The sequence below is a fragment of the Lupinus angustifolius genome, unplaced genomic scaffold (assembly GCF_001865875.1).
Source record: "Lupinus angustifolius cultivar Tanjil unplaced genomic scaffold, LupAngTanjil_v1.0 Scaffold_32_85, whole genome shotgun sequence".
NCBI classification, from domain to species: domain Eukaryota; kingdom Viridiplantae; phylum Streptophyta; class Magnoliopsida; order Fabales; family Fabaceae; genus Lupinus; species Lupinus angustifolius.
Genome location: NW_017720730.1, coordinates 291 through 25,414, shown reverse-complemented (window position 1 = coordinate 25,414; position 25,124 = coordinate 291). Strand labels below are relative to the sequence as shown.

At 33.6% G+C, this 25,124-nt stretch overlaps 4 protein-coding genes and 1 non-coding gene across 10 annotated transcripts; all 5 read right to left on the bottom strand.

The window, feature by feature from the left end:
• Positions 1–256: 256 nt before the first annotated feature.
• On the bottom strand, positions 257–4,511 carry LOC109338654 (myosin-11-like). 2 transcript variants are annotated; one of them, XM_019575935.1, is made up of 7 exons: positions 4,292–4,511; positions 3,768–3,969; positions 3,634–3,684; positions 3,450–3,548; positions 3,302–3,361; positions 2,866–2,990; positions 257–1,617 (listed from the first exon to the last, which is right to left on the bottom strand). In XM_019575935.1, the coding sequence occupies exons 1-7, from the start codon at positions 4,426–4,428 to the stop codon at positions 456–458; spliced, it is 1,836 nt and encodes a 611-aa protein (XP_019431480.1). In that variant the 5' UTR covers positions 4,429–4,511; the 3' UTR covers positions 257–455. The 2 variants fall into 2 exon arrangements, with proteins under 2 accessions (XP_019431480.1, XP_019431481.1); XM_019575936.1 differs by having other exon boundaries at positions 2,866–2,987.
• A 163-nt stretch (positions 4,512–4,674) lies between these two features.
• Positions 4,675–12,519, bottom strand: LOC109338657 (myosin-9-like). 4 transcript variants are annotated; one of them, XM_019575940.1, is made up of 13 exons: positions 12,244–12,519; positions 11,280–11,452; positions 10,783–10,886; positions 10,324–10,410; positions 9,221–9,324; positions 9,049–9,135; positions 8,665–8,867; positions 8,141–8,342; positions 8,007–8,057; positions 7,823–7,921; positions 7,675–7,734; positions 7,239–7,363; positions 4,675–5,990 (listed from the first exon to the last, which is right to left on the bottom strand). In XM_019575940.1, exons 1-13 carry the CDS (start codon positions 12,430–12,432, stop codon positions 4,829–4,831), a joined length of 2,646 nt encoding a protein of 881 aa, XP_019431485.1. In that variant the 5' UTR covers positions 12,433–12,519; the 3' UTR covers positions 4,675–4,828. The 4 variants fall into 4 exon arrangements, with proteins under 4 accessions (XP_019431485.1, XP_019431486.1, XP_019431488.1 ...); XM_019575941.1 differs by having other exon boundaries at positions 7,239–7,360; XM_019575943.1 differs by having other exon boundaries at positions 10,330–10,410.
• Positions 12,520–16,694: 4,175 nt separating this feature from the next.
• On the bottom strand, positions 16,695–18,780 carry LOC109338655 (peptidyl-prolyl cis-trans isomerase CYP18-1). Of its 2 annotated transcripts, none has more exons than XM_019575937.1 (5): positions 18,677–18,780; positions 18,519–18,593; positions 18,271–18,432; positions 17,184–17,342; positions 16,695–17,035 (listed from the first exon to the last, which is right to left on the bottom strand). In XM_019575937.1, exons 1-5 carry the CDS (start codon positions 18,677–18,679, stop codon positions 16,952–16,954), a joined length of 483 nt encoding a protein of 160 aa, XP_019431482.1. In that variant the 5' UTR covers positions 18,680–18,780; the 3' UTR covers positions 16,695–16,951. The 2 variants fall into 2 exon arrangements, with proteins under 2 accessions (XP_019431482.1, XP_019431483.1); XM_019575938.1 differs by having other exon boundaries at positions 18,519–18,594; positions 18,688–18,777.
• Positions 18,781–20,133: 1,353 nt separating this feature from the next.
• Positions 20,134–23,000, bottom strand: LOC109338656 (pentatricopeptide repeat-containing protein At4g32430, mitochondrial). Its single transcript, XM_019575939.1, has one exon. The coding sequence runs from the start codon at positions 22,882–22,884 to the stop codon at positions 20,515–20,517; it is 2,370 nt and encodes a 789-aa protein (XP_019431484.1). The 5' UTR covers positions 22,885–23,000; the 3' UTR covers positions 20,134–20,514.
• A 311-nt stretch (positions 23,001–23,311) lies between these two features.
• On the bottom strand, positions 23,312–23,385 carry TRNAV-AAC. The gene has a single exon. It is a non-coding gene; the product is annotated as a tRNA-Val (tRNA).
• Positions 23,386–25,124: the final 1,739 nt, after the last annotated feature.

Sequence of the window (25,124 nt, the reverse complement as noted above, 5' to 3'; positions counted from 1 at the left end):
CTATGCCATATTGAAAATGAGTTAGACACTTCTGCTTCCATCACTCTCAATGGTAAAGAAATCTTATATCATACAAAAATATTCATGTTCCAAATTTTTATTCTTTAATTAGAAAAATTATTTTGTATTACATTTATTAATGTACAAAAAAGCAATATAAAAAACCTCTTAATTCTAGTTTGAAAGATATAAAATAGGAAAATGTATGTTTGGACATTAATTTATAAAGTCACATTACTTGCTTTGAGCCAAGATCTACAAACTAATTGCAAGATTTTAATTATAAAACAAAGGTGTTAAAATTGTATGCAACAAGAAAGGACACTATATACAGTAAAATGCCTTACATATTAGAGATGAGGAAAGGAAGATACATTGATAGCAAGAAATACAAGAGATATCATACAACCTACAACTTAATAAACACCTAAAATGAATATTGTTCCCATTGCCCACTATCCAAGAGAATCTTCTTGAGTGCAGAAGTCATCTTCATCCATGGGATCCTCCTGCTTTTGATCCTCCTCAACATGATTACCAGTGCTGGTTTCGGCATCAGATATCAGTCCACCTTTTGCATCAGCTATATCATCATCATCGGAGCCAGTTCTGCTGCAACTCTCAGTTTCCGAGTCAGATAAACAACCATGTTTTTCTCTCTCATGATCATTATCATTTGCAGAACCTCCAAATTGCTCCCTCAATTCAGGGGCAACAATGCCAATCATCTCACTTAGTGCTCGTCGATCATTATCTCGGGTGGCGGAAACTGCAGCAGAAGGATTGCTCTGACTATCAGCCACCACTCCATTTGGGTCGTGCAATGCCCCAGAGCCTTCACTGTTGTCTTTGCTTCTTGTATATTTGTTTTCTCCATCTGTGGATGGGACTGTACTGCAAGCCCAGCTACCAGCAAGTTCAGAAGTTATAAGGTCTGCTGTTCTGATCGTGTCTCCAACTTCTGAGTCCTCCTCGACAGTTTTTTGAGTTTCTGCAGCATTATTTGATTGTGGGTGATGTAAGACTTCCTGAGAAGTTGTTTCAATATGCTCTTCTATTTCTTGTACACAGACATCATCATCAAACTGAAGTGTGTCACCGACTAAAGCGCCAGACTTGTTCAAATCGATATTTTGTTTACTAATAGCAGGACTTTCAATTTCATGAGTTCCCTCGGTTTCCACAGCTTCTCCATCCATCATAGGTACTGTATTGGTACCATCTATATCAGAACCAAAGCCTCCTCTAAGACTGTTGTCATGATCTGCACTGGTGAATTCAGCCTCTTGTGTGTGTTGGCAATCTTGACTTCTTATATCACAGTCATGCTTCTCAGTAACACTGGCTTCATCACTTGATGTTTCAACTCGATCTTTGTTAACCTTCTTCTCGGAGGAAGTTGATCCAGCCTTTGCAGAATTTTTGTTATGGTATCCTGCAACTTCTTTTTCTCGGGCCGAGGTTCCAAAAATGACTCCATCCAGATCAAGAGATGTATCATCATAATTCTCTTCATCTTCTAAAGTTCTCTGCATAGACTTTAATTGTTCCTGTTGCTTGGCAAACAGTTTTTGTATCTCCTCGGTTGTGGAATAAAATGCCCGTAGCTGTGTTTCCCTACAAGACAAATAATCATTGTTAATTAACTTTTGAGCTTCAGCTAAAATCTAGAAATCCACCATCACCATGAATAAAGGCAAAGGTACATGTTACATCAGAAATCACCATCTCACACACAAACATACATGTACAGTTATATGAACATGAACCGCATAACCATGCCAGCATCCCCAATTTCAATTGAATTTCTACTATTATAAGTTATAACCCACAATAGTGTCCAATTTCTGCTTTGCAAAATTATCATTATTAGTTGCTCATTACATACAAGAAAAAAATAACATGATAGAACCATAAATGCATTGTATAACTCATTTAAAGATAAACTTAAAAAGAATGAGGTATAAATGCTTCCTACTCTCCAATTTTATTTCTCAACTAATCACATAAGTAGTAAAAATTAACTCCAGACAATGTTTATTGAAAACGTTTTAACTTAACAAAAAAAATAAAACACAAACTGACAGTCACATAATGCCACTGAATACACTAGTATCCTAATCAAAATTATTCAATTATAAATACAGGAGGAAGGATGTTGAGATATGCCCTACAGATATACCACCTTTAATCTTGCCCTCAATTATTAATAAATGAGGAAGGGTGCGTGAACAGAAAATGGGTTTATGAGTAGCACTTACTCCAAGGGTCTTATATCTATTGGAAGTTGCTTAAGCCACTGGATCATCCTATTTGTGAACTCAAGTTTCTATGTTCTTTATATCCCATTTTTTTCTAGAGTATCTTAAAATAGCCTAAGATTCATGATTGTAATGTATATGCACTCTTATGATGACCTATGAATTTGCTAGAATTACCCTCAACTTTGTTTGTTCAATTGCTTCTAGCTAATTTTCTGTAAGTCTTAATTTATGTTAATCATTGTTTCCATGCAATCTAGCAGCCCTGTTTATGTAAGATTATAGAACAGCTCAAGCAATATTTCCTAACACTAAACCATGACAGAAAAGAAAACGGGTGTAAGAAATGACAGAAACATGATAAACAACTAGGTAGGAATTAAGACAGCTAGAAGGATGACCTATGTCCTCTGATATTCTATGCCAGCATGTCTGTACATGTAGATTATGTTGGAAATATGATCTACCCTCCCCAGACCCCACTAAGTGGGAGCCTCGTGCACTAGCCTGCTTTTTTATGATAATCAAGTTGACTAATTTTACATACAACCATTCAAATTGCAGATGTACCACGGTCATAATTAGAAAAGACCCGAATTCTTACCGAAGCATAAGCCTTTCTCTGGCACCTTTTAATCTCTGTTTCTCAAAATCAAGATCTCGCATTGCAGCAGTTATCTCTAGCTCAAGAACAGAGACTTTAGACCATGCTTCTTCTCGAGCTGCCTGCTAACGACAACCAATAAAGAAACTTCACTAAAAATTGCTAGGATAAAATATAAAAGATAAAGAATCAAGCAAGAAGCTTGAAGCAACAGATCAAGTACAAGATTCTTCATTTTTTGGACAATGACCAATACTAATTTAAAGTCGTGACATTTGTCATATCAATAACTTACTCTATGATTTCATGGAAGTAACATCAATAAGACAAGTTTAAGAACACAGGGTACAGGTACAAAGAAGACATTGTTTCATAAAAGAGTTTCGCATAAAAAAGGTGCCCTGCATTACAGGACATAAAACATTTCATCTCTTACCTTTTCACTCTCAAGCTCTTTCCTTAATCTTTTTGTCTCCTGCTCAAGCTCTTCTACTCTCTGCTCCATGAATTAGCATTGGTTACAGCTAATATTAACCAAAATATGAAAAAGTAACATGAAACTTGATATAGAATTATCACGTTACCTTTAACCCATTTGCAGTGGCTAGCTGCTCTTCGTGTACTTGAGTTTCCAGTTGGCGAACTTTATTCTCAGAGACAACCACTTTTTGCCTAGTATCCTCCTGCAACAGATGATGAAAAATACTTTCAAAAGTTTGATAGGATTTTCCTTCTGAGTAGGCTAAAGGATCAACACTGTAACCATACCAGCTTGGACCTCAAGGTTTCAACCAACAAAGACTGTTCTCTCTCAGATTCCTACAACAGTGTCATATACAACTTGTAAGCCCTTTAAAGTAGAGAGAAATTTTATTAGTGTTTTAGTACCAAAATTTTCAAACCTGAAGCTTATTTATTGCTTCTTGCTGCTCTCTTTCTCTTCTTGAGGAAGCATCAGTGAGTCGTTTTAATTCCCCTTGGGCCTCATATTGGGCTCTATGTACTGCAGCTTTTAGATCATCTGCAGCCTTTTCTCGCTCTTCTTTTCGCTGAGTTCTCTCTTCGTCTAATTGTTCCTTGAGTTCAGCTATGTTTACCTTTTGACTGAAAGTACGGGAGAAATTGAGATAAATGCAATACTATCCAACCTAAATACTATCACTACTTTCAACCATAAAAAAATCCTTATGAGGGAATCAAGCTCCAAAAGGTCCAAGTTGCCACACTCGTCAAAATAGTAAGTGATCAAAACTAAGTTAAAAACATAAAAACCATTTTGGTAATGTCTAATTTGACGGGAATATAAAAAATCAAACTCAACTAGAACAAAGCTGAAATTATATAAAACGAGTAACTAATTATATCCTACAATATTTAAATCAAATCATAAAAGATCGATATGTTAAAAAAGTTAAACAAATCATACGTGTTTATTATGTCATTTGCTTCAGAGCATGATTGTATAGAAGCACTAAGCCTTTCATTAAGATCTTCCATGGCACGTTTCTGTTCAGCTGATGCTTTGTGGACTTCAACGAGTTCCTTTTGTTTGAGATCAACCATTAGCTGTAATTCTTTTACTTGATCAAGGTAAAGTTTTTCAGTTGACTCTCTGACGGAATTTAATTCCTGTAGAATGGATCATAAATTAAATAAGATATTCTAGGTTAAAACTTATTAGTAATAAGAATAATAAACTGAAATCAAGACACATTTTTCTAGAGTCCATAGGATGTACAGATAGTTATTAAATTGTGTAATATCTACGAACTAATTGCAAGATTTTAATTAGAAAACAAAAGTGTTAAAATTGTATGCAACAAGAAAGGACACTATATACAGTAAAATGCCTTACATATTAGAGATGAGGAAAGGAAGATACATTGATAGCAAGAAATACAAGAGATATCATACAACCTACAACTTAATAAACACCTAAAATGAATATTGTTCCCATTGCCCACTATCCAAGAGAATCTTCTTGAGTGCAGAAGTCATCTTCATCCATGGGATCCTCCTGCTTTTGATCCTCCTCAACATGATTACCAGTGCTGGTTTCGGCATCAGATATCAGTCCACCTTTTGCATCAGCTATATCATCATCATCGGAGCCAGTTCTGCTGCAACTCTCAGTTTCCGAGTCAGATAAACAACCATGTTTTTCTCTCTCATGATCATTATCATTTGCAGAACCTCCAAATTGCTCCCTCAATTCAGGGGCAACAATGCCAATCATCTCACTTAGTGCTCGTCGATCATTATCTCGGGTGGCGGAAACTGCAGCAGAAGGATTGCTCTGACTATCAGCCACCACTCCATTTGGGTCGTGCAATGCCCCAGAGCCTTCACTGTTGTCTTTGCTTCTTGTATATTTGTTTTCTCCATCTGTGGATGGGACTGTACTGCAAGCCCAGCTACCAGCAAGTTCAGAAGTTATAAGGTCTGCTGTTCTGATCGTGTCTCCAACTTCTGAGTCCTCCTCGACAGTTTTTTGAGTTTCTGCAGCATTATTTGATTGTGGGTGATGTAAGACTTCCTGAGAAGTTGTTTCAATATGCTCTTCTATTTCTTGTACACAGACATCATCATCAAACTGAAGTGTGTCACCGACTAAAGCGCCAGACTTGTTCAAATCGATATTTTGTTTACTAATAGCAGGACTTTCAATTTCATGAGTTCCCTCGGTTTCCACAGCTTCTCCATCCATCATAGGTACTGTATTGGTACCATCTATATCAGAACCAAAGCCTCCTCTAAGACTGTTGTCATGATCTGCACTGGTGAATTCAGCCTCTTGTGTGTGTTGGCAATCTTGACTTCTTATATCACAGTCATGCTTCTCAGTAACACTGGCTTCATCACTTGATGTTTCAACTCGATCTTTGTTAACCTTCTTCTCGGAGGAAGTTGATCCAGCCTTTGCAGAATTTTTGTTATGGTATCCTGCAACTTCTTTTTCTCGGGCCGAGGTTCCAAAAATGACTCCATCCAGATCAAGAGATGTATCATCATAATTCTCTTCATCTTCTAAAGTTCTCTGCATAGACTTTAATTGTTCCTGTTGCTTGGCAAACAGTTTTTGTATCTCCTCGGTTGTGGAATAAAATGCCCGTAGCTGTGTTTCCCTACAAGACAAATAATCATTGTTAATTAACTTTTGAGCTTCAGCTAAAATCTAGAAATCCACCATCACCATGAATAAAGGCAAAGGTACATGTTACATCAGAAATCACCATCTCACACACAAACATACATGTACAGTTATATGAACATGAACCGCATAACCATGCCAGCATCCCCAATTTCAATTGAATTTCTACTATTATAAGTTATAACCCACAATAGTGTCCAATTTCTGCTTTGCAAAATTATCATTATTAGTTGCTCATTACATACAAGAAAAAAATAACATGATAGAACCATAAATGCATTGTATAACTCATTTAAAGATAAACTTAAAAAGAATGAGGTATAAATGCTTCCTACTCTCCAATTTTATTTCTCAACTAATCACATAAGTAGTAAAAATTAACTCCAGACAATGTTTATTGAAAACGTTTTAACTTAACAAAAAAAATAAAACACAAACTGACAGTCACATAATGCCACTGAATACACTAGTATCCTAATCAAAATTATTCAATTATAAATACAGGAGGAAGGATGTTGAGATATGCCCTACAGATATACCACCTTTAATCTTGCCCTCAATTATTAATAAATGAGGAAGGGTGCGTGAACAGAAAATGGGTTTATGAGTAGCACTTACTCCAAGGGTCTTATATCTATTGGAAGTTGCTTAAGCCACTGGATCATCCTATTTGTGAACTCAAGTTTCTATGTTCTTTATATCCCATTTTTTTCTAGAGTATCTTAAAATAGCCTAAGATTCATGATTGTAATGTATATGCACTCTTATGATGACCTATGAATTTGCTAGAATTACCCTCAACTTTGTTTGTTCAATTGCTTCTAGCTAATTTTCTGTAAGTCTTAATTTATGTTAATCATTGTTTCCATGCAATCTAGCAGCCCTGTTTATGTAAGATTATAGAACAGCTCAAGCAATATTTCCTAACACTAAACCATGACAGAAAAGAAAACGGGTGTAAGAAATGACAGAAACATGATAAACAACTAGGTAGGAATTAAGACAGCTAGAAGGATGACCTATGTCCTCTGATATTCTATGCCAGCATGTCTGTACATGTAGATTATGTTGGAAATATGATCTACCCTCCCCAGACCCCACTAAGTGGGAGCCTCGTGCACTAGCCTGCTTTTTTATGATAATCAAGTTGACTAATTTTACATACAACCATTCAAATTGCAGATGTACCACGGTCATAATTAGAAAAGACCCGAATTCTTACCGAAGCATAAGCCTTTCTCTGGCACCTTTTAATCTCTGTTTCTCAAAATCAAGATCTCGCATTGCAGCAGTTATCTCTAGCTCAAGAACAGAGACTTTAGACCATGCTTCTTCTCGAGCTGCCTGCTAACGACAACCAATAAAGAAACTTCACTAAAAATTGCTAGGATAAAATATAAAAGATAAAGAATCAAGCAAGAAGCTTGAAGCAACAGATCAAGTACAAGATTCTTCATTTTTTGGACAATGACCAATACTAATTTAAAGTCGTGACATTTGTCATATCAATAACTTACTCTATGATTTCATGGAAGTAACATCAATAAGACAAGTTTAAGAACACAGGGTACAGGTACAAAGAAGACATTGTTTCATAAAAGAGTTTCGCATAAAAAAGGTGCCCTGCATTACAGGACATAAAACATTTCATCTCTTACCTTTTCACTCTCAAGCTCTTTCCTTAATCTTTTTGTCTCCTGCTCAAGCTCTTCTACTCTCTGCTCCATGAATTAGCATTGGTTACAGCTAATATTAACCAAAATATGAAAAAGTAACATGAAACTTGATATAGAATTATCACGTTACCTTTAACCCATTTGCAGTGGCTAGCTGCTCTTCGTGTACTTGAGTTTCCAGTTGGCGAACTTTATTCTCAGAGACAACCACTTTTTGCCTAGTATCCTCCTGCAACAGATGATGAAAAATACTTTCAAAAGTTTGATAGGATTTTCCTTCTGAGTAGGCTAAAGGATCAACACTGTAACCATACCAGCTTGGACCTCAAGGTTTCAACCAACAAAGACTGTTCTCTCTCAGATTCCTACAACAGTGTCATATACAACTTGTAAGCCCTTTAAAGTAGAGAGAAATTTTATTAGTGTTTTAGTACCAAAATTTTCAAACCTGAAGCTTATTTATTGCTTCTTGCTGCTCTCTTTCTCTTCTTGAGGAAGCATCAGTGAGTCGTTTTAATTCCCCTTGGGCCTCATATTGGGCTCTATGTACTGCAGCTTTTAGATCATCTGCAGCCTTTTCTCGCTCTTCTTTTCGCTGAGTTCTCTCTTCGTCTAATTGTTCCTTGAGTTCAGCTATGTTTACCTTTTGACTGAAAGTACGGGAGAAATTGAGATAAATGCAATACTATCCAACCTAAATACTATCACTACTTTCAACCATAAAAAAATCCTTATGAGGGAATCAAGCTCCAAAAGGTCCAAGTTGCCACACTCGTCAAAATAGTAAGTGATCAAAACTAAGTTAAAAACATAAAAACCATTTTGGTAATGTCTAATTTGACGGGAATATAAAAAATCAAACTCAACTAGAACAAAGCTGAAATTATATAAAACGAGTAACTAATTATATCCTACAATATTTAAATCAAATCATAAAAGATCGATATGTTAAAAAAGTTAAACAAATCATACGTGTTTATTATGTCATTTGCTTCAGAGCATGATTGTATAGAAGCACTAAGCCTTTCATTAAGATCTTCCATGGCACGTTTCTGTTCAGCTGATGCTTTGTGGACTTCAACGAGTTCCTTTTGTTTGAGATCAACCATTAGCTGTAATTCTTTTACTTGATCAAGGTAAAGTTTTTCAGTTGACTCTCTGACGGAATTTAATTCCTGTAGAATGGATCATAAATTAAATAAGATATTCTAGGTTAAAACTTATTAGTAATAAGAATAATAAACTGAAATCAAGACACATTTTTCTAGAGTCCATAGGATGTACAGATAGTTATTAAATTGTGTAATAATATAAGATAAGGAGAGAGACGTTATAAATTAAAAAAAAATTACTTACACTCTCGTGGAGCTCAGCAGCTGCACGATTTTCATTACGCAAAGTATCAATTAAAACAACCTGATTCTCCAATTGCTTTCTCAGTTCCTGCCAACAAGAGCATTGGATACCATTAAATAGAGAAAAGGTATGCACCACCGAATGTTATTTCAATCCTTCTAATTTAACACACCGTGTTTGATCGTTGAAGGCTTCGGAAATCATCAAGAGATATGGGCCCCTCGGGAGCTCCAATGCCTAAACCTTTAAGTCTCTTGTTTTCAAAAACAAACTCCTCTGCGTATTCAAGAAAAGAGAAGGAAAGCAAGAGGGGAAAAAAGCACAAGAATGTGAGGCAAAAGCAAATATTAATATCAATGTCGAATTGTTATAAATATTAAGAAAATGGCATGTTCTCAAAATCAATTTCTTTCTTATAAAACAATAAAATAAAAAAGTTTTCTTTAGACTGCAACATCATACCAAAAGAGACCATGATGACCTAATAGTATAGTAGAGAGAAAAGGCCAAGATAGATTTCCAAGAATCAAGTGGTGAAAATTGAAGATAGCAAAGGAAATACTAGGTGAATCTAGAGGCTTTGGACCAAACGGTAAACAATCATGGTGGGAAGTAAAAGTTTTCAAGACATGTGTAATAGAAAGATGTCACTCGATCTTAAGGGAAAATTTTATATGGGACTAACATTCACGCAATCTTATAGGGACTGATGTTGGATGATAAAATGTCAACAAAAGATAATAAACGCAATGTAGCATAAATGAGAATGTTATATTAGATGAGAGGACACACTAGACAAGATAGAATTAGTAATGAATGCGCTATGGAGAAAATCTGGGTAGCTCATATTGTGGAAAAGATTATACAATCAAACCTTAGGTGATTTGGACTTTGGACATGTGTGGAGGAGACCGTTAGAAGCCCCGGTAAGGATAGTAAATCAAATGGAGGTTAATTTAATTTTTATAAGCACAAATAGACGAAGAAAAACCATAGACAAAAAAATTACGAAAGATTTAGAGATAAATGTTTTGTCAATGGACATAATTTTTTAGTGTTATGGTGCCGTTTCGATCCATGTAGTCGACCCCACCTACTGAGAATAAGGCTTGCTTGTTGTATTAAGAAAATGGCAAAAGCCTACTTCTAATCACTGATGCATGCTAAAACTCAAAGCAGCACAAAATCAGAAGCCTAAATTTTACATATGAGCACATATTAGAGTAGAATACAGAAACGAAAAAATGTAGTAAGATTGTATGCTGCTGATCATACCACTACCTGCTTTTCGTTTAGCAATTATATTATCTGGCATTGGCATAGACACGGACACCTCCCGATATACAAAAGCAAATGCAACCTCTGTAAGGAAAGACACAAAATTTATAATAAATTGGGAAGAGAACTTGCATTTTACTAAAGCCTTGCAAATATTATAACCCAAAACTAGCAAATTATGAACTTTAAGAAAAAAACTATACTAATTAATAAACTTTAGTAATTTCTAAGAAACAACTAAAACATTTTGTTTCCCAATTCTTATGTAATATTGTCTTTCAGTTTTATGTTCGTTTTCATAGTAAAAAGATATTAAAAAAGAAAGTATGTTCAATTAGTGAGGGGAACTGAAACATTAACCAATAAATTTATCAACAAATAATAATCTGTAACAACGATAAGTGGACTGGAAATGAAGAAAAATAATACTGAAGATTTGAAAACAACTCATATTACCATGTTGAGGAGGGGCAGCAAATGATATAATATCTCCGTGACAGACTTTGACAGCAGCACTATTCTTTTTCAACCTTTCCCAGTTAAGATAAGTTCCATTTGTACTGTATAAAGCTTTACAAAGATCAGAATATGTGACGAAAAAATAATTTAAAAGTGGAGCAAATACTCATTTTGGTCATCCCAAGACATAACTAACATCCTATCGGTCCTCCTTAGTCAGTTTATCATAGACATCAAATTGGCCCTAATATCATAGTTAATACTGTCAACTTCATCGTTCAGGGATCAATTTGATATTATTTTAGGGATTGATTTGATGACCAAAATGTGGCACTGAAGTATCAAGGACCTAATCAATGTACTTATAAATGAAAGACCCTATGATTCCTCAAATATCTTTGAAGGACAAGAATGAATAGCTACTTAAAAACAAAGAAAGCTATTTTCTTTTTCTCAACAGTGGAACCCAATTTGCAGAAAGAATCAACAATAACCTCGTATCTTTCAAGAATATCGCCATAGTGTCCTCCATATTTTCTTTGGTAACTTTCATCCTGTATATTCTGCAATGATTAGCACTAACAGAATTAGAATCAATCTGGAAACGCACGTCGTCCACCAGCCGTCCAATGCAGTGCTCATCAGCAGTTAACAAAATATTTATCCCCTGTAACAATCTCCTTTAATCAAATGATATTCAAACAATGTTCCAAAAATTAAACATTACACTCACCAAATATTAATTAACTCTGCAAATTAGCATATAAAAAGTACACACTTTTAAGCTTTTTAAATGTAATTTTAAGAATAGAATGAACGAATGCAATATAAGTAGATCGGAAAATATACATATTCTGTAAATGTTACGACTTCTACTTGTCCAACATTATGATGTTTCCTCATAAAATTAAGAAAAACAAGTAACCCTAGTGGGGCCGGCTAGGTGGAGCAATGTCGTAATGTTTTATCATAAATTATGTTCATTTACAAAGTATTGATCTCTAAATATTTCCTAATTGTTTTCATCTACGGTTTTTTTTAGTCTCTCTCCCTCTATAAATTGGACTAAGTTTCATTTGATTCATCGTCCCTAGTGGAGCTTCTAATGTAAAATTAAGTGAAAAAAAATTTAGATGATCACTCGAAGGCATTTGTTTAAAAAATAAAAGCTTCCATTTTTATGGTTCATTGACCTTCACCTAAAACATTTATCTGAAAAAAGCTTATATTCAGCTTCTAGGAGAAAATAAATTCACAAAAACACACTTCTACAGTTTTACCTAAAACATTTATGGTAAAAATCACTTTTTTCAAGCCAAATCACACAGATCATCCATCAACATATTACCACATTTTGACTAACACAGCAACTATAACAGAATTCAGAATCCCACAGATATATACGATAATGTGCATAAAAGTTAAACAAAAAAGAATACAATTAAAAATAAAAAATACTTGGTTGCGTTTTCGAGCATTTTTGGATATAGCTGTGAGTACACCCCAAACTTGAGGATCAGAGTTTTGAAGGGACTGAGAAGCAATGTTGGATGCAACTGATAAAATGAAATCTCTGGAGTTCATCCCCTGAACGACGTCGTTTTGGAGCTTCGTGGTAATTTCCTCCTTTATCGCCGTCGTTGTCATTGCCGTGTAGAAATTGGCGGGGAATTTGAAACCCTAATGCAACTAATTTTGGTGCCAAATCAATAGGTTCTGCGTGAGAGTGGTGCTATACAGTTACAAAGGTTGTTGACGTCACTCCTTTGTGTTTTTTATAGTTTGTTTATATGATAATAACAATTACTAATTATTAACTAGAGGTTCATATTAAAATGTGAAGGATTAGATTTGTAGTTGTTGAAGTCACTCAGAAGGTTAATTCTTATAGTAAAAGGATCTGCTACTTTTTCTTCTCTTCGTGTATTATTATATACTATTATACCCAATGATCACAGGTACATATTGTATTTTGATGGTTGAACTCTAGTGCCGTAGAGCTTAGTTTTTTTTTCTCAAGCATTACTACAAAATATAAAAGTGTCCCTCATAGTCATAGTTAAAGATAGAAAATTTACTCAACAGCTATGAAACCTATAATATTACATGAAATTGAATGTTAAAAAATAAAATGTTAATAAAAGAATAAACTCAATGTAATTATAACGTTAATGATATTGTGCTAGATGGAATTACCAGTCACTATAAACAAGAAGCTTATTTAAGGAGAGATTAATAAAAACTATAAACGAAATAATTCTAAAAGATTTAAATACTAATATTTTATTAATAAATTTAATTTATAATATAACATTCTGATATCTATATCATCTAACTCTCCTAAAATGTGATTTGAAAGTATTAGCACTTAAAATAGTTACGTACACTTTTCAAAATAAAGAAATGTATATGTATTTTACTTAAGTTTTGATGTTTTTAAAAGTAAAATTTTGATATTGTATTATTGGTTTTTGAAACAATTCATTTACAGAGTAATTATGTATCCGTTTAATAAATTATTTTAAAATTCATTGTAATCATAAAAAAATCATGTAAAATTCACATGAAATTTACATCTATTAGTTCAGTTAATACTTTGAATTAAGTTACATGGACCACATTTTTATGCTTAAGAGTTTAATTTATTACAATAAATAAAAAGAAAACATGTGGATAGTCTTACATCAAAATGTTTATAATCTCAAGTTCTCAACCTACTTATTGAAGGGGGATGTTCACATTTTATCAGATTAAACAATTTTCAAAATAGTTTAATTGCATGGCCAATATGATAAACCGCTTATAAAAATGGTAAAAATAATGAAATAGTCATTTAGCAAATATATTTAATTAATAAATATTTATACATATAAAAAATCTAAAAACTACTTTTCCAAACAAAAGTTCATAGTTTAATAACTTCTTAGTCAAATCCACCTAAAAATAATAACTTCTCAGTCAACTTGATCATGTGAAGAGCATGTACGTTAGATTCCTTCTCTAGCTTCTCTTGGAAGCCAACTTTTCTACATAAAAGTGTCTATTACATCCAATCCAATGTGAGTTAGGAAGAGTTTAATTAATGGGTTTGTATAGAACTTTCTTTTTAATTAGTAAATTAACTTTTTTCTAATTAATGGTTTTTTCAGCCTTAGGCATTCGTTTCTAAGACCCTGAAGATTTGTGTATGGTATGGTTGGTTTCCAATGATTTTCTTAATCATTTGAAAGAAGGACTTTCTCATCAACAAAGGAGGTAAGATTTTGATGAGGATATTTAACAAGTGAAATTACTAATACAATGAAAAACAAGCTTTAATCCTATAGGAATTCACTATATGGATTAAATATTATCATAATATTTATCATAAATCATGTTTATTAATAAATTATTAATCTCTAAAATTTTCATAATCGTTTTTTGGTTCATCTTCCTTAGGGATAGCAAAATTATCCATAATTCAAAATTCATCGAAATTAAATTAATCCAAATCCATCTGTTAGAACTAATTATTAGGGGTGTAAGCGGTTCTGGTTTAAATCGTGAAACCGATGAAACCAAACCGAACCATAAAATGTGATTCGGTTTATTTCCATGATTCGGTTCAGTTTTTTGTATTTGGAACCATTTAAGATTGGTTCGGTTCACAGTTTTGTAAATTTTGGAACCGTTAGAACCGAACCGAATCACATATTATAAAATAATTTTATTTTATGTTTGGATGGTTAAGCTTTAAAGTTATGAGATAAAATATGATTAAAAATTTAGTATTATTAATACATATAGGCTATAAATAAGAGGCAAATAGAAAAAATAAATTAGTAAACAAACTTAAATATCTATTATCTCTATTATCCATTAAGAAGATAGAAAGAAAACTAAAAACTAATATACATTTTGTCACTATTCAGAGATGAAATTAATTAAATAAAAAAATAAAAGAACTAAACGAAAATAAAGAAAGATCTTGACGACATTACTAATGATGTGGAGTATTATGTGTTACTATTTGATTAAAGAATTATATCAAGTTTGTTATTCTTAAATTTTGTTAGACATTGTCGAATATTTTGTGGACTAAAATTTCAAGTTTGTAATGCGTTGAGATGTTGATTTATTATTGTTTTACTAGAAAGAATATTAAATACTTTATTATTCATGTGTTTAGTTGACTCTATACTTTGCAAATTTTGATCAATTATTTCTGAAGCATTTTCTTTAAATAAGTTGAAAAACTGCGAAATCAAACCGAACCATTAATGAACGGTTCGGTTCCTAAATAAAATTTGTGGTTGATCGAGTAGAACCGAACCATATCTTTGTGTTCAGTTCTGTCACTAAATTACGTCAAAAACCAAATTGAACTTTTACACCCCTACCAATTATATTGCATCAGAGATTCTTGCCAATAAGAGTGTTTGTAAAGAAACTTCGCAAATTCACCTTTTTTAAAAGTTTTTATCAAAAAAGCACTTTTTAAAAGTGTATGTTAAGAAAATTATTTTTTAAAAAGTGTTTTTTCTTTAAAAGTAATTTTTTTTAAAACACAATTTAAAAATGTTTTTTAAAATTAGTATTTAACAATACTTTATGTAATAATAATTTTTTTTCTTCAAATTGCTTTATTAAAAATGTTTTGTTCAAATTAAGAAAAAATGAGTTGGATATTCATCCAATCCATTAAAATGGATACATGGATAAAATGGATGGATTGAAATCCATTGGATATGGATGCATTGAATAATTTAAAAATGTGATGTAATGAATTTATATGAATTGGTGGAGAGTTTTCTATCCGTCCATTAGGATCCAAATCCAAATCCATCCAAACTCATCCAATTACCACCCATACTCTTCCTCTATCATTTTTTCTACAATGAGTTATTCCAATTTTCTAACTAATACATTCATTTATAATATTATATTATCTGGTATGCCACTCATTCAATGAGAATGATTCTCATTTCTGTTAGATGAAATTTTTATCGTTGATATTTTGCCGCAACCAAGCCATCAACTAATCCGAACTCAAAAGTCTGTAGCTGCTGAATGTAGCCAACAAGTAGGACAAGTCGAAAGTAAGGGTATCAGATCGAGCTTTCTTCCGGGTGTAGCACCATAGCCCTATGTTCTGATTCTTGCCCAACATTAAGTCTCATATAAAATTGGAAGTGAAGTTATGTGATAAATTTGTATCAAATATGAAAGGAGAAAGACTCCAGATTTCATTCATTCTACATTCCTTTTAACTAGTTCTCCAAGTATAACGGTTTAACCGAATGATCTAACATACATGTTTTCTTAAGGCAAATACAAATAGTTCAGAATGTGGGGATTATGATTAAAACTGCAACTGTGAAAATACCTACAATTAATGAGAATGGCCAAACATATGTAGGAAGTTGCTAGCTAAGAATTCTCTTACCTATAAATATACGGAACATAAGATTTTTTTTTGGTGCGGATTCACACATATGAATACACATAACTATAAGCAACTACAAAATCTAAATGCAGCTACTTGAGCTATCTTGTTTTATTTATTGGCACTTTACAATACTGAGATACGGTGGCTTGATTCTCAGGACACATATAAACGTGACCATTGATAATGGCAACACAAATTTCTGCCAGTTACACTAAAAGGGTTGTCTTATGGTGCACTAGACTTCCACCTACTAAAGTTTAAAGATGGTAGATGTATAAGAGTGTACCATCACAAGCAAATAGACTATTTCTAGAAAAAGACGGCCAAATATACAACGCTTTCACCTAGTGAGGTATGGAGAGGTTATATTTCCCACACAAGTGAAAAGACTATTTCCATGATTTGAATCATACCTTCGGATCACAGAGTAAGTAGCCTTACCATTGTACAAAAACTATTTCCATGATTTGGCCAGTTAGACTAATTCATAAAAATGCATTCATTGTAGTCCATGCATATTTGGCAAATAGGATAATTCAATGTACATTTTACTAATTGTTTCTGAAAATAGAAATGAACTGTTCCAACACTTATCAAAATGCTCCTATGAATCAGAGGTCAGTATGACCAAGTCACTCAAACTCAGCACGTAAGAACTTCCCTTGTCCCTCTTTTAATGTTGGATTAATTTTTGGAAAAGTCTTAAATTTTACATAAACATGAACTGTTTCGACAAGTCTAACCAGCAAGTGGATTAGCATGTATCGTTACCCGATTAAGCCTTATCTCTGCAAGTGGTCGGTCCCCTGCCCCAGTTTGAGTCTGCACAAGAAAAATATAAGTATATTATTTATTATTTTCTCTGATTATTTTTCCTTTCTTTTTTACCTTAGTTGAATTGCCAACTCAATCCATCCAAAAATAAATAATAAGTAGATGCAATTTGAAAAAAGGCAGCAGAATGAGATACCTTTTCCATGAGATCAAGAACTTCAAATCCATGAATTACTCTTCCAAACACGGTATAAAGTCCATTCAAATGTGGCTGCTTCGCATAGCTTATGAAGAACTGACTTCCATTAGTATTCGGACCACTGTTAGCCATTGACAGCATCCCCCTTGCATTGTGCTGAAATATAAAAAAGGGAAAACTATTAACTATTACAATCATCTGTTGAAGAACAATGTCTATAATTATTGCTCCATAAAACATGTCAACAACATCCCACTATGATGTGCTTATGCTAGGTTCCGCACTACCACCGAAAATCAAGAAGTTAATTACATCATCGAGATGCTACAGTGTAACAGCTGTAAATTTCAAATACTAAAATTGACTTTCTCTCTAAAGAAATATGCTGGCAAATCATAATGTATATTAGACTTCAGAGAAAAATGAAGTTTTTTAACAAATTAAGGGAAGCGAGTTAGGCCATTTTTGAAATTGATACTTTCTTGAATATATTCTGATCCAAGGTTCTCATAACAGTACAAAACTAAAAGGGGTAAGAAAAGCTATGATTTTAGCAATAGAGAATAGAGGTTGCTTGGAGATTAGTTATAGGGAGAGAAAAAAACAGCTCAATGCACGAGGCTCGCTCCCACTTATTGGGGTGGGACAGGTAGATGTATGCAGCCTTACCCTTGCAAGCGGAGAGGCTGTTTTCCCAGCATTTAAAATTGCTAAAAGTAAATTATAAAGTCATGTTTGCATGCATAGAGGTTACTCCATTGCATCCTCCTGATAATAGTATAACACAATTGTAATCTTAATTTTATCGCCATGCTAACAAAGACAGCATTTATCCTTAAACTTTAAGGGTCCATTTGCGAGTTGGATTTTGGAGGAATAAAGAAGGCTTGAGAGCCATGAAATACATTTGCGAAGTGACTCTAAAGTCTTTCATTTCTCTTTCCCCTCCAAAACTCAACTCACAAACTGACCCTAACGGACAATGCAAAGGTGAACTAACCATCTTAGTTAAGTCAAGAAGCTTGAAACTATATCATTTTAATCAACAATGATGGCATGACTTCATAGTAAGTAATGCAATTACCTTCAAAGATTCTCTAATCTCATCATTAAACTTCTTGCCCCAAATACTGGTCCCTCCTTTGCCAGTACCAGTTGGATCTCCACCTTGAATCATGAAACCCTTAATGTTGCGGTGAAATATAGTCCCATCGTAGTAACCACTTCCAGAAAGTGCTAAGAAATTCTGAAACACATAAACACATGAGAATAGGTCAAAAATGAATAAAATGAATGAATTAGTGATTATTATTATTGTTGTTGTTATGGTACCTCGGAGGTTTTGGGAACCTCGTCGCAGAATATTTCGCATTTGATGTCGCCTAGGTTTGTGTGAAGAGTCACGGCCTGGAATTGAAATTGGAAGAAAAAAGAAAGAAAGGTGAATGAATGAATGAGAATAAAAGATGAGAGTGAGAATAGTAACTAACCATTTGGTTTGATTTGAATTGATTGAGGATGAAACTCAGTTACGAGTTTTTAACACTAAACGGAGGGAGCTCTGCTGCTAGATTCTTCTCAAGAGCAAGTGATAAATACTTTGGACCTTCTTTTTGGGAAAGATTATTTTTTTCATTTTGTATTCTAGATCAACTTTGTTTATCAAATTTTCTTTTTCTCCAGACCCAAAAATCGAAATAATATTCTTTCGAGATTAAAAAAAGTAGGCTTTTAATTTATTTAATTATGTTTTTTTATTTGTTAATCTGTGTTATAAAAAAGTTTATTATTTAATTAAAATTTGAATTAATTTAATTTTTTTGTAGCGGTTAAAGTGCAAAATTTATATTGAATGATAGTTTTTTAACTTATTTCTAACATTTTGTAGTCGTAAAGTCTTATTTATTATACTCAATGGAAAGTGACTTTAAACCAAAATGTCTTTTTTTAGATTTTAGGGTTAGAAACAATGAAACATCAGCATGCATAAAGAGTTTAGTAATACATGTGTTGTGAGAATGCACCAAACCGGACGGTACAACCAGTTCGATTGTCGATCGAACGATTTATAGTCTTAATTGAATGAGAGTTGGATTGCTTTGAACCGTAAAAATTATGATCCCATCATATTAAATCTGATTAAACCGAAATAACCCGAAAAGTAAATTGAATTGTTTACTTAAAATATAAAAAATGGAACATTGTTCTAATCTTTTGTTTTACTTCGGTCCAAAAAAGATGAAGATATATTATTTCAATATAATTATATAGAATTTTACATTCATATACAATTATATATTTATAGATAAAAATTATTAATTATATATGAAATCATTCGGTCCGACCAGACAGTTTAACCGTTTAAACCTATTAAACCTAATAAGGCCCTCTTCGAGTTTGATGTCCGACTCGAATTTCACAATATTGAGTAATACTATTAACATACTTTATGGTTAAAATATGTGGGTTGTGCTGTGAAAAACTTTATAGTCAACTTATGGACAAGGTAGAAGAATTTTCAAACTGCTTGAACTAACTTGAGTAAGATAAATCCAAGCCACATATCTTCATCATCATCCTACAAGTGCTCCATACATGACATTCAATCCAAATAACTAAAGTAATAACTAAGAATGATGAACAATGTAAGAAACAGCAAATACGATATCAGCAAATGCTTGCACTTATGATTGGCTAAGAGACATGAGTAATGGTTTAAAAGATGGATAAGCTTTGCTTTTACAGTTCAACATGACCTTGAGTCAATCTCGATAAGCCAACAGTATAGAGCAAGAACACTACAAAACAACAACAACAACCAAACCTTTATCTCATTAGGTAAGTCGACTATATGAATTGAATTATGTCATAATATTTTATCATAAATTGCGTTCATCGACACTACAAACATGGAGAAAAATACGGATTAATTGATACATGTTTCCTTGAGAAGTTGTCAACATGACTTCTGAGTGTCGGAACACTTGGACATGTTCCTTTAGCTATGGAAAAATTTTGCTATTCACCAACAACTTTTGCCTACAGGGCTGACCTATTTTTACACCTCTAGACTCACTTGCATCAAGGTATGAGAGATTGAAAGTGTTATAAAGAACTTATGTAATGACTCGTGCCACTTTAACACTAATTTTTACGCGATCGAGAGATTTTGGTCGAGACCATTTTCTTTTAACATCAACCTATCTTCTTCCTCCCAACAAAGTTTTCTACATGAGTAAAGCCTAACTCTTAAGTCCCAAGATATCCATGTTTCAACATGAAAATTGAACATTATTCAAATCCTTTCGAATGAACTATCCATCATGCATCAGCTTTCAAATTTCTCAATTGTGTTTGGATTTGTTATTCCTAATACTACTCTCCTTCCCTCTACGCTATCTTTCAAAAATTTCATTTGCAACCCAACAAACTCTGCCATCCTACAAATATCCTCAGACTCTGGGTGTAATTTATCCCCAGAGGAGAAACCATGCAAATACAAAGAACCAACATTACCAGCATCAACCCAACTAAATCCCACTTCCTTCTTTACTCCCTTCCCTCTCATCCCTTTCCGCACCTCAGCAACTTTCTCCCACTTCCCTTTCTCGGCATATAAGTTTGCCATCAACACATATGGACCTGAACTTGAAGGATCCATTTGTATTAAACCATCGACAACCCTCTCAGCCATCTCCACATTTCCATGTAATCTACAAGAACCAAGCAAGCTTTGCAATACTGACAATCTAGGTCCTCCAGGTATCTGGTGCATCAATTCCTCTGCCTCTTCTAATCGTCCCGCCCGGCCCAGCATGTCCACCATAACAGAATAATGCTCGGGGATGGGTTCAATTGAATGTTCTTTCACCATGGAGTCGAAGACTTTATGGCCTACATCAACCATGCCCTTTCTACAACATGCTGCTAAGACAGAAAGGAAAGTGATGGAGTCGGGTCTGTTTCCCTCCCTCTCCATTTCCTTAAACAAACTCATCACTGAATCATAGTCTCCGTGTCGGGCATAGGCTGATATCATTGCTGTCCAAGCAAATACAGGTCTTTCAGGTGTCTCGTTAAAAACTCTTCGCGACTCGCTTATGTTGCCACGCTTGCCATACATGTCAAGCAGAGCCCCTGAAACAATTGGGTCAGAGCTTAAACCACGTTTGAGCAAGTCAGAATGGCAACATTGCCCATGTTTCAAAGATATATCCTCAGCAGCAGCTATAGCATTTAATACACTACCAAATGTGTATTGGTTGGGTTTAATCTCCTTTGTTGCGGACAGAAATGTAAGGAAGGCTTCTTTATACAAGCTGTTTTGAGCATAACCCGAAATTAATGCATTCCATGTTATTGTTTCTTTATAATTAAGCTCCTCAAAAATCTTCTTTGATTCTTGCATGAACTCAAATTTGGCGTACATTGTAATAATGCTATTGGCGACACTTTGTTCTGATAAAAAGCAGCTTTTTATGCACAGCCCGTGAACCATTTGACCTTCTGTCAGCAGATTCCTGATTGTTATAGCATGTATTAATCCTATAAATGTGACTTCATTCGGATACAAACCATCTGATCTCATCTCATTAAAGAGAGACAATGCATCTTCTTCATAAACAGAAATCATTGTTGTCCAAGAGACTACATTTCGATTACTAATAAGCTGAAAAACCGCTTTTGCGTCTTTGGGGACCTCACACTTTGAATAAGTCGACATTAAAACATTGCAAACTGAAGCATGTGTTCCATATCCTACCTTCATAATCAAGCCATGTATCTGCCTCCCTAGCTCTAAGTTTTTTATATGACCACAAGATGAAATTGCACCAGTTAAAGAAACATGGTCAAGCACCATACCTTGTCTTACCATGTTGACGAAAATTGAAACTGCTTCCAACCCATAATGTCCATGTCCTTGAGCATACCCCGAAAGCATTGCATTCCATGAAACCAAATCTCTTCTGGTCATTTCATCAAACACCCTCCTAGCTTCATCTAATCTCCCCCACCTCGAGTACATAGTTATAAGTGCATTACCTTCAAAAACTTCACAACCATATCCATATTTCAGCACAAGAGAATGCAACTGCCACCCGAAGAAAAACCCATGGTCGCCCCAACAAAAGGAAAGAGCAGTAGTGAATGTTATTGGGTCAAACACTACTCCATTCAAATGCATAGAACAAGCAAAACTCAAAGCATCCACAACCTTCTCAAACCCCGAAAGGATGGTATTCCAAGAAACAATGTCCCGATGGATCAAATTCTCAAAAATACGCAAAGCCTTTTCAAAATTCCCAGACATGCAGTACATTTTCATCAGCGAGTTCGACACCATAACGTAGGAAACAAACCCGCTAGACACGACAAATCCATGAATTTGGGACCCAAGTTTTAACTCTCCTTGACAAGCCTTGAGAGACAAAGCAACAGTAACCTCATCAACATTATCAAGAGAGCATAGCTGGAACTGATTCTTGAATATGGCAAGAGCTCTAAAGGGATGGTTTTTATGCAAATGGTTAAGCATGAAACGGGTAATTGAAGCAGCATTTGGTTGAGGAATATGATCAAACAGTTGGTGTTCATGATTGAATGTGTGAAATGGTAATAGTTTGGATCCAAATTTGAATAATCTTTGTAAGGGTAGTACTTGGTGAAAGGTTTTGAAAAGTACTTGGGAGTATACCATGAGAAAAACAACAACGTTTATATTTGTGTGTACACAAACACAAAGTCATATGATGTTAGTAATAATAGTATAGGTATTAGATCAAAGAAGCTCATTCACATCATTGACATGGATTCATATTAATGCACAAGAATGGACAAGTTAATTTTGAGGCAACTTGATTTTATGAAATTTATTTATTTTTAAAGTGAGTTTGAAATTAAAACATTTAGGTTTGAGTATTTTTATTTGTAAAATGATTCAAATAGAAAATCTGGTTTTGATAGTTTTCACTTTTGAACAAAATTGATTTTTACTGTCTAATTACCAATATGGACTTTATTATAAAAAAATAAGTAATTTCTTTATTATATTATTCCAAAACTGTGGAACTCAATCCTAGTAGATGCCATAGAACAAATGGTGAGAAGTGGAAAAATAGAAGCATTGGCTTCGCCCGGACTCGAACCGGAGACCTTCAGTGTGTTAGACTGACGTGATAACCAACTACACCACGAAACCAATTTGAGATGTAATTTCCGTATTTGTTTTAATCACTTCAATCAAATGATTAATATAGCGGCAGTGTAATGTAGTTGTCGAAATCAGTTAGATGCAAGTGAACCCCACAAGATATACAAGATTTAGAGTTCATAATAATTTTTGTAGTTAAGCAGGGAGACCCATACAGAGTAAAAAATTTCCTAATTTATATTCAGTGTAAAATGATTGTGAAAAAAGTTATGTTTTAAAATATGAAAGTTTCAGCATTATGAAAAAACTACTTGGTTGTTTTGAAACCGCACAAAAAGCTACGTACTATTTCCCTCAACCAAATAACTTTTTTCAATTATGTCATTTTTCTTTTGATAATTTAAACACACATTGATGATCCATCATGAACCATCGATTTTTCACAGACAAACAACACTAATATGGATATTTAGACACAAACAATGTTCAAAATATATAGGTTATGTTGCATCATCTATGATTTGTGTGGATAATTTAGTAATATTATAAAAAATTACAGCTCCATTGCACACACTCATTAAACTCCTATAAAAAATACAAAGATGTTTCAGTTTACAACGGCATCATTTTATCTCACGACATATGATGCCAATTTATAAATAAATATCACAAAAAACATATCAACTATCTTTAAATTTTAGGCATTTTATGATGTCTACTAAGTTTCAAAACCGATAATAAAATATAATAAAATAGTATATTCATTTACAATGGAATAGTAGGAAAAGAGGATAAAACATAATCTCTTACTTTATTAAATACACAATTTCTCAACACAGTTTTTTATCGTTAAGCATTGCCTAATCCATTATTATAAGTTGACGCTTTCCTTTATTTCATTCTTATACTATACACATATTAATGCTAATCAAAATATTTTAACTATGGACTTGTTAATAGAGTTTCTTCAGTTTCAATATAATATTTTCATATATAACTCTAGTTATTGTGTTAGTATCCAAACATAAATGCATATTATCACAATGAGTGCAAAAATCTCCCTACAAAATACTAACACAGTTTCTTTTCCTAAGACTTGGATACATATTTAATATTAGTTTACCTTTTAATTATATTTAAATTTATTGTGATAATACAGTAAAATCCCATAGTAATTGTATTATTGGTGACTGATTCATTAGGAACAAGTGTGGTGGTGTATTGTGAGAGAAAGACTAGTTTTAGTATGGAGATGTATCTATATAAAGATAATCAATAAAATCTTAATAACAAATTAAAAATTTAGTCCGAAATGATAGTATTAAATATTAGAGAATAACAATTAGTTATTCTTATGCTGAGTAAATTAGGTTACGCTGAGTAAATTGGCTCATTTATCACATGCACAATAAGCCAATTTAGCACATGCCTAATTAGTTGTTAGGTTGTTATTTCAGTAACTAACTTCTTTCTGTTTGCTATCTCTTTATTTAAAGAGATAAGCCTTCTCTTTGTAATTCATGTTAAGTATGCAATAAATAAAGTCTTCAAATATATTCTTCTTTTTATCTTTTCACATGGTATCAATCGCCCTTATGGCCACTGCCACTGATCATTCATCTCCACCACATTCCCACTCCTCTGCTCCTCCAATTCGAGCAGTTTCTCCATCTCTTTCTCTTCCTATTCCTTCCACCAAACTTAGTGAGAAAAACTATCTCACTTGGAGCCCCATGGTCTCTGTCCTCAAATCAATCAGGGCCATCAGATTCATTCATCCTACTGAT

What these genes read in the sequence shown, in the direction of transcription:
- LOC109338657 (XM_019575940.1), bottom strand. Translation starts at nt 12,432, where the DNA reads ATGACAACGACGGCGATAAAGGAGGAAATTACCACGAAGCTCCAAAAC. An exon ending in GCAAATGACATAATAAACAC is followed by an intron (nt 8,343 to 8,664) that starts GTATGATTTGTT and finishes CCGTACTTTCAG; the next exon opens with TCAAAAGGTAAACATAGCTG. An exon ending in CCACTGCAAATGGGTTAAAG is followed by an intron (nt 7,735 to 7,822) that starts GTAACGTGATAA and finishes TTCATGGAGCAG; the next exon opens with AGAGTAGAAGAGCTTGAGCA.
- LOC109338654 (XM_019575935.1), bottom strand. Translation starts at nt 4,428, where the DNA reads ATGGTTGATCTCAAACAAAAGGAACTCGTTGAAGTCCACAAAGCATCA. An exon ending in CCACTGCAAATGGGTTAAAG is followed by an intron (nt 3,362 to 3,449) that starts GTAACGTGATAA and finishes TTCATGGAGCAG; the next exon opens with AGAGTAGAAGAGCTTGAGCA. An exon ending in AGAGAAAGGCTTATGCTTCG is followed by an intron (nt 1,618 to 2,865) that starts GTAAGAATTCGG and finishes TTTGTCTTGTAG; the next exon opens with GGAAACACAGCTACGGGCAT.
- LOC109338655 (XM_019575937.1), bottom strand. An exon ending in AGGTTCCCAAAACCTCCGAG is followed by an intron (nt 18,433 to 18,518) that starts GTACCATAACAA and finishes TATGTGTTTCAG; the next exon opens with AATTTCTTAGCACTTTCTGG. An exon ending in TTCTTGATCTCATGGAAAAG is followed by an intron (nt 17,036 to 17,183) that starts GTATCTCATTCT and finishes TTTCTTGTGCAG; the next exon opens with ACTCAAACTGGGGCAGGGGA.
- LOC109338656 (XM_019575939.1), bottom strand. Translation starts at nt 22,884, where the DNA reads ATGGTATACTCCCAAGTACTTTTCAAAACCTTTCACCAAGTACTACCC.